This window comes from Silurus aristotelis (genome assembly GCF_946808225.1).
Source record: "Silurus aristotelis genome assembly, chromosome: 16".
In the NCBI taxonomy this organism is placed as follows: domain Eukaryota; kingdom Metazoa; phylum Chordata; class Actinopteri; order Siluriformes; family Siluridae; genus Silurus; species Silurus aristotelis.
In genome coordinates, this window is record NC_139589.1 from 2,044,731 (window position 1) to 2,057,281 (window position 12,551).

Genomic DNA, 12,551 nt, shown 5'->3' on the forward strand with positions numbered 1-12,551 from the left:
TAACTGTTTTAGTCTTCAATGGCCGACTTCCTGCCCAGCTGCTTAACATGATAGAAGAGTGCTTGGCCCCTTCTCATAAAATAATCGCATGACATAATTGTCTAGGTGCTATACGTTGTACGGTTATAAAATTAGTATCGGCCATTTTTAAACTCTTGCTTAAATCCAGGATTATCAACCAGACGGTCATTAGAGTCCGTGTTAGCTTTACGTGTACGTGTTAGCTATTTTACCTCCAGGACAAAGAAGCAATTTAAACACCAAACACGACTTTTACTGAAGAACTCTAACAGCTCTTTTTAGCACCACCTGCTGGTGAAACACAGACTACACCCCAAAATGTGAACAAAATCCCTCAACCATCATCCGAGCCAAGTGTTGGTGTGATTACATTCTTGTGTGTCTATAGGTTTCGAAAAGTGGCTAGATAATGATTTATGGACAGGAATTTCTGAATTGTATATCTGTACAGTAAAGCTGTATATCAAAGTGACACTACAGGCAGATCCTAAAGCTCGCTACATGCTTGTTGTACGAGTCGCTGCGGAAAATTTGTAACCGTAGCCATTGGTAATTTTTCTACTCGTATCCGAAGGCAAAGAGCCTGAAGGCCTCTCTTTGCATGTTGGGGGGGCACTGTAGAGATGCTAACGGTGTGTCGTATTGCTTTTAATCTAAATTCGTCACGCTTCTGGACCTGAACGTTATGAACTTGTACACTGTACTATTGTGTCGAACCGAGCTCGCTGTTATGTTTTGTTTATTTTTTTTATTTCTGCCATCCTTCTGCTTTGCATTGCTTCCTCTTGGTGGAGAAAAAAAAAGCAATCAATGCTGCCTTGTGAGAGCGTTTAATTGTCCTGTAGCGCTTTGTACATAATAAATGACAAATACAGAAAGTTTTACGTTCTGACTGACAATCTGTTGTCGATCTGCTGCTCACAATGAGATCCGTTCGTGTAGTGACCTGCGTATACACTTCTCAGAGGGGGGTTTGCTTAGTCTTTCTGTGGATCGGGTCGGACCGCACAGCAGTGGGACGGCCAACACTGGGGTACGAGTTACGATAAAATACAGGCAGGTTGCGTTTACACTGAAGGCCTGCTGCATGGCACGAACACTTTTCCCGCTGGTTTGCGGTATGTTTCCTGTGCAGGCACAAGACAAAGCTGAAATCGGAATTTTTTTTTTTTTTTTTTTTTTTTACACACAATCGGAGCGAAATTCTTCATCGCCGTATCGAATGAACAAAATAAAAATATTAATGTAAACATGAACGTCATATCTGACACAAGAGAAAGATCAAAGGTCACTTCAAATAGCAATAATAATAATAATAATAATAATAATCCTGAACATAACGCGTTAAGTTAACATGGAGTCTGAAGTAAAAATCCACATTAATGCACAAATACTTCAGTTTTAATTTTGCTGATTTTTTTCTACCTTCTTTAAATCTGCTATAAAAAAATTTAACACTGTTTCGTCTCATCCAGGGTCCTCAAACCCACGTTTTGACCTATAAATCATGCCGGGAGGGGGGAAAAAGGCTACAAACCACGAATGCAAATAAATAAACCGAAGAGTGTGTTTGTGTGTAAACTCGGATCAACAACAACAAAATGTGTGTGTGTGTGTGTGTGTGTGTGTGTGTGTGTGTTTGGGGGAGAACCAGAGGAACACGGCATAATAATCACTTCCATGCACTGCAGGTTCCACTTCTTCTTGTTTCTTCCCCATTTACGGCTAAAGAGTCTGCCGGCGTTCAATCTCGCGCCGTTTCGTTCGAGCGTCCTCGCAATCTTTGCAATTTTATCTGACAACACACCTGGAGAAACTAAACTTTCGGTCTCTGGGTTTTTTTTCCCTCGAGAAAAAAAAAAAAGCAAAAAAAAAAAGCAAAAAAAAAAAAAAAAAAAAAAAAGCCAGGAGACGTCGAGGTGACGTGACACGTCAGTGATGACAGCAGGTGTAGATGTATGAGTTCTTCTTTTGGTCCAGGTTCACTCCTTTCTCGTCTGAAATTTTTTTTTTCATAGAAAAACGTGTTAGATTTGTAATCAAAAGAACAAAAATATTCGTGAGATTGGCTTTTTTTTTTTTTTTACCTGGAAGAAACTCGAATGCCGAGTTACTAAAATCCTCGGCTACTTTCAGAAAAAGTGCGTCTGTTGCAGAAAAATGGGAAATGGAAAAGTTTTTTTTTCCTTAATACATTTCATGCCTACAATTATCTACAATTATTTCTTACAAGAGCTGTTGGAATTCTGATCATTTACAGTGTGTACACTATTTATATAGACAAGATTGTGGACACCTGACCAGAAGATTATGCTCTTTCTGAACATCCAATTCCACATGTTCACTCTTCTGGAAAGATGTTCCAGTAAATTTTGTGGAGATTCATTCAGCCACAAGGATGTGTGTTTCGTAAAGTGAGTGCTGATGTAGGTGAGAAAATGAGGAGGTCTGGGGGGCAGCCAGTGTTTACATTCATCCCATTTGTGTTCAATGGGGTTGGAGCTCTATAGCAGGAGATCTTCCACTCTAACCCGTTCACAATGCAGGCTTTGTGCACAGGAGCATTGGAACAGTTTATGTAAAGGGAAAATGTCCTGCTACGTCTATAGACGTCATATACAATTGTGTGCCTCCAACTTTGTGGAAGAACCTCATATTGTTGGAAAAGTCAGGTGTCCCAATACTTTTGCCACACAGTGTACACAAACTTTTTAAATATTTGAGAATGAATCGTTTCTCTGCTGCTTACCGACGTTGTTTCCTGTTTTGCTGGAGGTCTCGAAATGCTGTGCTCCTATTTCTGTGGAGGACAAAGCGCTTAACGGGTTCTGATTATTGTTCACGCCAAATTACAGAAGAACAAGTTACGACGTGGTATTAAATAGGTTTTAAGACTAGTTCTATAACACACCAACAGATGGCAGCACAAGGCTGCATGCAGAGTCACAGGGAGCACCGGCCTTTACATGCCAAAATACATAGTCCTGTGCTGTTCTGACCGTGTGAGTTACCACGTCTGCTATTCTGACCACGTGTGCACTCTGTAACCGAGCCCTCATCACACGTGAAACAACGCGATCTCACTTTCGCACCCACCCTACTTGTCAGATTTAGCTCATGCGGACGTCATAGATAAATAAAGTACTTTCTCGTAACCTCGGCGCTAATCTCGAAACCTTTTGATACCACCTCGTACGTGAAGCTGAATGTAAAAAAAAAAAAAAAAAAACTTACCTTCCACAAAGTCCTGTACGTCGTGGTAGTCGACTTGCCGTGCACTACGGTCACCTTCGACCAGGTCGTTCTTGGTGCCGCACAGGTAGATCTTACAGTGCTGTAAGCAAACATACAAACACACAAGGTGGACTCGGTCTACAGCAAAACATTACGTGATTATGGTCACAGGTTTTGGGACACCGGAACTTTGCAGCCGTATGTATTTCTTCTAGGGTTGAAATAATTCCTTGAGCAACTCGAGTAATTCGAATACAAAAGACCTTTGTTTAGTCCATTTAACTACACAATGGAGCACAGTGTTTCCCCACGGACCATTATTACTGAAGTACCATCAATCTAGTGGAACATCTTCCCAGAAGAGTGGTGGTTGTTATAACAGCAAATTGGACACAAAATTTTGAATGGGATGTTCAAAGGCATATACTATAACTTTTGGTCAGGTGTCCACAAACTTTTGATCATACAGTGTCTATATACTTAACAAATCTGAAAAGTGAAATACCTCCTCAAATGTCTGTAACTCCTTTACCCAGAATCTGGCTCTCTGGAAGCTGCTGTTGTCCGTTAAGTCTAGACAATCAATAAATCCGGATCAATACATCACGACTAACGTGCCACAACATGAATGAGGTTCACAGAATGTTGCTTTTCAATAAAATCCTTCAATCAGTTTAAACAAAAGGAAATGTAAAGAGCGGTACCGTAACACACGATGGCAGCTCGGGCTCCTCTGTAGTAAATTCTGCTCATGGCCTCGTAGCGCTCTGATCCGGCCGTGTCCTACAACGATGCAAAGAAAAAACCCATTGTTTATTGCGAATCTAATATTCGCAACAATTCTCATTTAAAAAAGTAGCCCTGACAACAAAACAACAGGACGCACCCATATTCCCAGAGTAATCACTTTGTTGCCAACGTTGATGGACTTGGCCACAAATGCAGCTCCGATGGTCTAGACGAGGAACACAGATTTTAACAACATTTTAATCCTCACACCGAGCAGGCTTGTGATATAATGTCTACACTGGCATTTGTTTCGTTCACTCCGATTACATTACAGTCATTAGAATTATTTTTATATTATTTAGACTCCTACATCTAATGGGAGATGTGAATCAAAACGATTTCTGCAAGAGTTTTAGACTCTTACAGTTTTAAAGACATTACCTGAAATCCCCTACGTCACCCTCCAAAACTAACTCCTGACCGGCTTCATTACGAGATTGAGTATTTGTAAATGCGATGTAAATGATTAAACAAGTCTAAAACATCTTCCTACAACAGAGTTTCAAAGCACATACATACATACATATATGGGTAATACTGGCAAATTTAAGGTAAAAATTTTACAATTGTGAGGTAAAAAAGAGAATTGTGAGGTAAAAACTGAAAAAATGTGAGATTTAAAAAAATGGGCAACTGTGAGGTAAAAAGTCTGGACTGTAAAGAGAGAAAATAGCCACTGTGAGGTAACAAATATTCTGTGAGGGGTAAAGTGGCAGTCAGTTGTGAGGTAAAATAACAATTCTGATGTAACAAAAAAAGTCATAACTGTGAGATGAAAAGGTGGCAGCTGTAAGGTTAAAATCACAACTGTAAAAAGACAAAATAACTAGTGTGAGGTAACAAAAAAGTCACAACTTTGAGGGTAATAACTGGCAGCTGTAAGTAAAAAAAAGTCAAACTGAAAGGTAAAAAGTCACAATTGTCAAGTAAAATAGACATAGTTGTGAGGTAACAATTTGTGACAAATGTGAGAAAAATCATGGGGGCAACTGAGGGAAAATAGCCACTACAAAAGAGTCACAAATGTCAAATGTAAGAATAAAAAAAAGACGGTGAAGTGAAAGAGATGAGAACGGTAACAACAAAGTGGCAACTGTGAGGGGAAAGGTGGCAGCTGTACGTTAAAAAAAGCTGTAAGGAAAAAAATTGCCAGTGAGGTACCAAAACAGTCACAACTTGCAACCGTAATAATAATAATAATAATAAAAATAAAAAAAACACACAAAAAAGACAACCGTTAAGTAAAAGAAGAAACTGTGCAGTAGCAAAAGGTGGCAACTGTGAGGGGGAAAACGTGTACGATAAAAAGTCACAATTGTGAAATAAAAAGACAATTGTGAGATAAATAAGGGGGCAAATTGTGAGATAAAAAGATGCACATGTGAGCTAAAAAGGCAACTCTAAAGGGGAAGAAATTGCCCCGTGAGGTAACAAACCAGGCACAAATTTGGCATCTGTGAGGAAGTGTCACAATTGTTTTAGATATAAAAAAAAATTGGCAACTGTAAGGTATAAAGTCACATTTGTGAAGTAAAAATAAATAAATAAAGACAATCCTGAGGTCAAAAATTGGTGCCAAATGTTAGGTAAAAAGGGGGCAGCTGTAAAGAGAGAAAACAGCCACTGTGAGGTAACAAATATACCGTGAGGGGCAGTGGCAGTCACAGACGTGAGGTAAAATAATGAGAGGACAAGGTGGCAGCTGTGAGGTAACAAAACAGTCACAACTGTGCAGGGAAAAAGATGTGAACAGTAAAGTAAAAAGTCACAACTGTGCGGTTTAAAATGAAAAAGGCACATCTCCGATTTAGAAAGTGGCCAACATGATACCATAAATTATAAATAGATCGTGAGAAAGTAAAACATTTTGGCATATTTTTGTTTTATATTTTCATACTCACATTCTGATACGGTCCGACCAGGAACCGGTGGTGAACGTATCTCTCAACTAGGCTGGTTTTTCCAACACTCTCCTTCCCCAGCATGACCACCTTGGCATCGACACGCATGGCTGTCATGGTTGGTCGTTCAGGATGGAAAAACCAGAACTGGAAAGAAAAAGAGGAAGCATGAGGGTTGAGAGCTGCATGACTTGATGGAGCAGGTAATTTGGCGACTTGACTGACAGATCTGTGGAAACGACATCTAACAAACAGGTGACATGAATAACTTCAATCCAGACTATGAGACAAGATCTAAATAATGTGGTCTCCTGGTGTACCAGAATGACCTAAATCAAAGCAGAGAGAAAAGTCACGTGGTAGTCAGCTCATGCTAGTTTTCTACTCACCTTGTCCTCAATGGGCTGATACTCGATAAGTAGGTTAAATAATATTGTTTGGGATTTTGTTTTGCTAACTCTTTATCTCATACTGAAACTGAAACGACACTGTTAGCTTGTCTCGTGATACAGGAGTCAGCTACCTAACAGGTACACACAGACATTAGCATCCAGAACAGTACTAGCTGGCTAATCCCTTTGCCAAGAAAATTCCAGTTCGCCTCCTAACAGCATGTTCTCGCCCTCCAGAACAATACTGGTGATCTTTTATTATTCTATCGTTGTCTATATAGAGATTTGAACACACGCGAGCTAAAAAAAAAAAAACAAACCCTCCTATCCAGGAACTAATTTACACACAGAGGAGGACCCGTGGCGCAACCGGATATGACATCATTAATATGGCGGCCTGTAGGAGGAGCCTGTGAGCAAGTCGGAGAGGAAAATGGCGTCTCCGAAGACTGTTCCGAAAGATGCTCAGGTTTGATCGCTTTTTATAAATAAATGTGGTGTGTGGTGCTGTGTTTTGAATGATTTAGAAGCACGAGAATGAAATGCTATATAGAATTTAGTCTCAGTGCACAGACTCGCGTCTCAGAGCGGTAAATATTCGAGCTCCTCTCGCCTGGTGTGCGCTAAAAGCTCGGTCCCGGTTTGCTGTGTTTCTGGAGGTTTGCAGAAGTTTTGGTTGTGTTTCTTGTGAAGCTGGAGATCAGGCTGTAGGTGCAGAAAAGAGCGAAAAAGCAGGTTATTGAGCTTCTTATCTGGTTTGCATTTGGACTTGTAGGGTTGAACGATTTTTTAGCGCTTTTTTTTTAAAACGATATCCAACGTGTATCTCGATATACCGGTTTGCTTACTTACAACAATACCGCTACAACAGCGATACCGATATCTCAGGATATCGTATTGTGGAAGAACGAGAAAGGCGGGTATAAAAAGAGAGAAAGTGCCAAAGAGATGATGATTGAGGAAGATTATGCAGACACACGGAGGTAAATTAGGGCTGCAGCAATCTATTATTTCAGTAATCGAGTATTCCGCCAATTATTCGGTCGATTTAATTGGATAAGAAGTTATTTTTCCTTATTAAAGAGACAAAAATTATGCCTAATTTGTTTTTTTTTTTCTTAATTATGACTCTTCTCAGAGTTCTCTTCAGAGATCAAGGGTTAGTTTGAGGCCATGTGATTTCTCTTGATTGTAGCCAATTTAATTTTCAAAGTGTTAAACTTTCTGGTACTACAGAGGGGATGACTCTGCCCAATTGGCTAAAAAATAGTCAGACTTGCAAGAGAAAAGTTAGAATTGGGCAAACTTTTTTTTTATGTGGCAGAAACAGGATTTCATGGGTGTTTACTTGTCCAGAGTGCTCCAGTTTAGCGGGTGGTGCGTCATTTATAATGGTCCGTGGGGAAACAGTGCTCCATGTGAAGTAAAATGGACAAAACAGAGCATAGAGGCAAATCGTTTTTTTGCATTTTTGTATTTGATTTACTCCAGTTACTCAGAGAATTTTCAGTCCTAGTAATAACCATAGAATGAGAGAGAGGTATAAATGGAGAGAAACAGTGAGAGGTATGGGTTTAAATGGAGAGAGTGAAAGTGATGGGTATGAGAGTGAAAAAGGTGTATATAAACAGAAAGAAAGAATGAGAGAAATTGTTATAAATGGAGAGAGAGAATAAGAGAAGGATTGGTATGAATGGAGAGAAAGAGAGATTGGTATGATGGGGGATGAGAAGAATGGGTATAAATGAAAGGAGAGAAATCGAAAATAATCAGATGGGAATAAATGGAAAGAAAGAATGAGCAATTGGTAAAATTGAGAGAATGAGTGTTGTGCATTTACACAGAACGAGAGAAAGATGGGTATAAAGGGAGAATGGTTGAGAGGTGGGGAAAGAGAGTCAGATTTTACTCATACTGTTCTGATGAATAAATCACAATTCTTCTTGCAGGTTATGATGCAGATTTTGAAGGACATGGGAATTACGGAGTATGAACCGAGAGTCATTAATCAGATGTTGGAGTTCACCTACAGTGAGTTCAATGCTCTCTATGTGCCTGGGATCTCCTTTTAGGGCACCTAACCAATTCTCACCCATCACTTCACTAATTGCTTTACATTACACCAATAAATACTTCACCAATTGTATCACAGTTTACCTCGCCACTTGTTTAGACTGCATCACAAATTGCTTCAAATTACCCCACTAATTACTTCACCAATCACTTCACAATTTATCACATACTTCACATTACATTACCAGTCATCTCACCAATTACTTTACATCACCCCACCAATTACTTTACATCACCCCACCAATTACTTTACATCACCCCACCAATTACTTTACATCACCCCACCAATTACTTTACATCACCCCACCAATTACTTTACATCACCCCACCAATTACTTTACATCACCCCACCAATTACATTACATCACCCCACCAATTACATTACATCACCCCACCAATTACATTACATCACCCCACCAATTACATTACATCACCCCACCAATTACTTTACATCACCCCACCAATTACTTTACATCACCCCACCAATTACTTTACATCACCCCACCAATTACTTTACATCACCCCACCAATTACTTTACATCACCCCACCAATTACTTTACATCACCCCACCAATTACTTTACATCACCCCACCAATTACTTTACATCACCCCACCAATTACTTTACATCACCCCACCAATTACTTTACATCACCCCACCAATTACTTTACATCACCCCACCAATTACTTTACATCACCCCACCAATTACTTTACTGTTAACCTCACCAATTACTTTACTGTTAACCTCACCAATTACTTTACTGTTAACCTCACCAATTACTTTACTGTTAACCTCACCAATTACTTTACTGTTAACCTCACCAATTACTTTACTGTTTACCTCACCTTTATTTACTGTTTACCTCACCAATTACTGAACTGTTTACCTCACAAATTTTCTGTTTACCTCACCAATTACTGTACTGTACAATTATACTGGCAATTGGTTACAGAGACACAGAGGTGACAAATGTTTGGTACTGTGTCATCACAGAGGATAGTTTGTGATCTGGAAAATAAGCAAACTACAGGATGAGCCATACGATAGTCAACGCTTGTTAAAATTAAAATCGATAAAGTTTTAGCAAATCGATGCTAAAAAAAAAAAAGTTAATTAACAATGTGATTATTATAAAAATTTATTATTTATATTTCAAGATGGTTGAATAAAATTTTAAATAAAAGAAAAATCACATTGAAAAAAAAAATCAAAGCTGCTTGGAGTTGTTTTATAACTATATAAATAAAGAACTAAAATAAAAAAAAAGCACAAGATAAGGACATAAATATTAAAATAATGTGTATTTTTAATGTAGATTTTTAATACTTTTTTTTTTCTCACTTTGCTTTCGTAGGATACGTCACAACTATAATCGAAGATGCCAAAATCTACGCCACTCACGCCAAGAAAACCAATGTGGATGCAGATGACATACGGTTAGCCATCCAGTGTCGAATGGACCAGTCCTTTACGTCTCCACCTCCACGAGATGTAAGTCATATTCTTCGAATAAAATCCTCCTGTTTAAAAACATACCGTATTTATTATGTCATTGTTTTCCCCACAGTTTCTCCTGGAGGTTGCCAGGCAGAAGAATCAAACCCCCCTGCCTTTGATCAAGCCTTACGCCGGTCCTCGTCTTCCACCAGACCGCTACTGTCTGACTGCACCAAACTACAAGCTCAAGTCACTGCAGAAGAAGGTGGGGCTACTGAAAAGACTTCTGTATTTTGTGTGTGACTGAAAAATACAGTGCTGACGTTGATGTGTTGTAGGTGTCCTCGTCTGCTGGTAGAATCACAGTGCCGCGCCTCAGCGTGGGGGCCGTCTCCAGTCGACCCAGCACGCCAACTCTCGGTGAGAAAAGTTCTGAGCTTCTGACTAATCGGCAGTATAATTGACTAAATAAACAGTAAAGTAATTGGTGACGTGAGGTAAATAGTAATTGGTGAGGTAAACAGTAACGTAATTGGTGAGGTAAATAGTAAATTATTTGGTGAGGTAAATAGTAAATTATTTGGTGAGGTAAATAGTAAATTATTTGGTGAGGTAAATAGTAACATAATTGGTGAGTTAAATTGTAAATTAATTGGTGAGGTTAAGTAATTGAGGTAAATAGTATTTGGTAAGGTAAACAGTAACGTAATTGGTGAGGTAAATAGTAATTGATGAGGTAAACAGTAACATAATTGGTGAGGTAAATAGTAAAGTAATTGGTGAGGTGAACAGTAATTTGTGAGGTAAATAGTAATTAGTAATTAGAGTCATAGTTGTGAGGTAAACTTTTGCATGCTACAATTGTATGTTACCAAATAATTGGTAACTGTATATAAAAAGTTAATTTTGAGGTCAAAATAGTCACGTTTATGAGGTAAAAGTTAGTTTAATATAACTAGTCACAGTCGTGAGGTAAAGTCAGAGTTTTAAGGTAAAATTTTGCAATAATTGTTAATATTTGGCAACTTTATATAAATAGTAAATATTTAGGTTAAAATAGTCACAGTTGTGAGGTAAAAATGTCACTTTTGGGGTTAAAAGTCACAAATAGTTGCAACTGTGTAAAAAGTTAAGAGGTAAAAAAAAAGTGCAGTTGTGTCAGTTTGAGGTAAAAAGTCACAATCATTATCTAAACAGTCTCAAATGTGGGATAAAAAAGGACTATTGTGGTGTAAAATTTCACAATCATGAGTAAAAATATGTAAATTGTGGAAACCAGATTCTCTTTTATTTATTGTATTTTTTTCCTTAAAAATTTTAAAGAATTAATATTGGAATATTGCCATAGTTTTCGTTACGATTCGACTGGTGTATTTATTTTAAACTCAAATTGTATGGCGCTTAAAAAATAAGAGAACGAGAGAAACTTGAATGAATAGAGGAACCCTTCTTCCTGTAGTCGATAGCAGGATGATAAATCATTACTCGTCTATCATTTATTCAGTGCTGAGTGAGTCGAAAGGATGTTGTATGATCTAAAGTATCTTTGTGAGACCAAGCGTTTGTATTGTAGCACAAAAGTAAGATGTTTTCTTGTTGTGGTCCTCAGCTACCCCCTCAGTGCAGACGATGGGCTCTAAAGTGGGAACGCCGGTGTCATTGACAGGACAACGCTTTACAGTTCAGATCCCAACCTCTCAAGCTACATCTACTAAGACAGGTCAGTTTATATATATATATATATATATGTATGTATATGTATATGTATATATATATATATATATATATATATATATATATATATATATATATATATATATATATATAATGTATATGTATGTATATGTATATGTATATGTGTATATATATATATATATATATATGTATATATATGTGTGTGTGTATGTATGCATATGTGTAAATGCATGTATTATTTATTTATTTATTTATTTATTATTATATTTTTTTTTAGCTACCCCAAACACTCCAGGCACGGTCCAGAACGTCCTCATCAATCCCTCTCTCATCGGCTCCAAGAACATCCTCATCACGACCAACATGGTGTCTCAGAACTCATCCGGCGACTCGGGTTCGCTGAAAAGGAAGCACGAAGATGACGACGATTACGACGCCTCGTGACTGATTATAGAATAACCAAACATTTTGTCTGGTCCCTTGGTTCCAGATCGGCTTGTAAATATATACAATAATTTGCTTTCAGTTCTCGCAGCCTGGACGTTAATTCGATTATCACGGTAACTTTAGCGTGTTGTTTGTAAGTAAAAGAAAAAAACAATAAATAAATACGTTTTGTTACTTTTTTTTCAGAATTATTATTGTAAAATAATTTCTTTTTTTGGTCTGTTGGAGAAATTAAGTAATGGAAGTAAGTACAAATGGAAATGGCTTCTCTGATTGATGTAAACAAACATCGAAATGGAATGACTTAATTAAATACTAGAAAATGACCAGTAGGGGGCGACAAACCTCAATTTCATTTCCTCCACATTCGTATTTTTCAAACCTGGTTATGATGTGGATCTAAATATTTTCATGAAACCCTTTTTTTTTATTTTTTTATACTGTATAACTAAAGTTTCTTAAGCAATAAAAATGGTTCCTTTATATTATTTATTATTTAAATATTCCCCCCCAACACACACACACTGATTATTCCAATATTCAATAAATATTGGAATAAT

General features: G+C 37.8%; 2 protein-coding genes and 1 long non-coding RNA gene across 4 annotated transcripts in view; 2 read left to right on the forward strand and 1 right to left on the reverse strand.

The window, feature by feature from the left end:
* The window catches only part of LOC310738963, a 97,434-nt gene that overhangs the window by 61,751 nt on the left and 23,132 nt on the right, over window positions 1-12,551 (forward strand). The window lies entirely within an intron of this gene.
* On the reverse strand, window positions 836-6,465 carry rab24 (RAB24, member RAS oncogene family). Its single transcript, XM_083564469.1, has 9 exons — window positions 6,335-6,465; window positions 5,946-6,092; window positions 4,142-4,210; window positions 3,960-4,038; window positions 3,761-3,828; window positions 3,256-3,355; window positions 2,771-2,821; window positions 2,109-2,168; window positions 836-2,018 (listed from the first exon to the last, which is right to left on the reverse strand). The coding sequence occupies exons 2-9, from the start codon at window positions 6,060-6,062 to the stop codon at window positions 1,954-1,956; spliced, it is 609 nt and encodes a 202-aa protein (XP_083420595.1). The 5' UTR covers window positions 6,063-6,092; window positions 6,335-6,465; the 3' UTR covers window positions 836-1,953.
* taf9 (TAF9 RNA polymerase II, TATA box binding protein (TBP)-associated factor) lies at window positions 6,678-12,179 on the forward strand. Of its 2 annotated transcripts, none has more exons than XM_083564459.1 (7): window positions 6,678-6,806; window positions 8,287-8,368; window positions 9,767-9,903; window positions 9,980-10,114; window positions 10,188-10,269; window positions 11,459-11,569; window positions 11,822-12,179. In XM_083564459.1, exons 1-7 carry the CDS (start codon window positions 6,771-6,773, stop codon window positions 11,986-11,988), a joined length of 750 nt encoding a protein of 249 aa, XP_083420585.1. In that variant the 5' UTR covers window positions 6,678-6,770; the 3' UTR covers window positions 11,989-12,179. The 2 variants fall into 2 exon arrangements, with proteins under 2 accessions (XP_083420585.1, XP_083420586.1); XM_083564460.1 differs by lacking the exon at window positions 6,678-6,806 and adding an exon at window positions 6,837-6,927.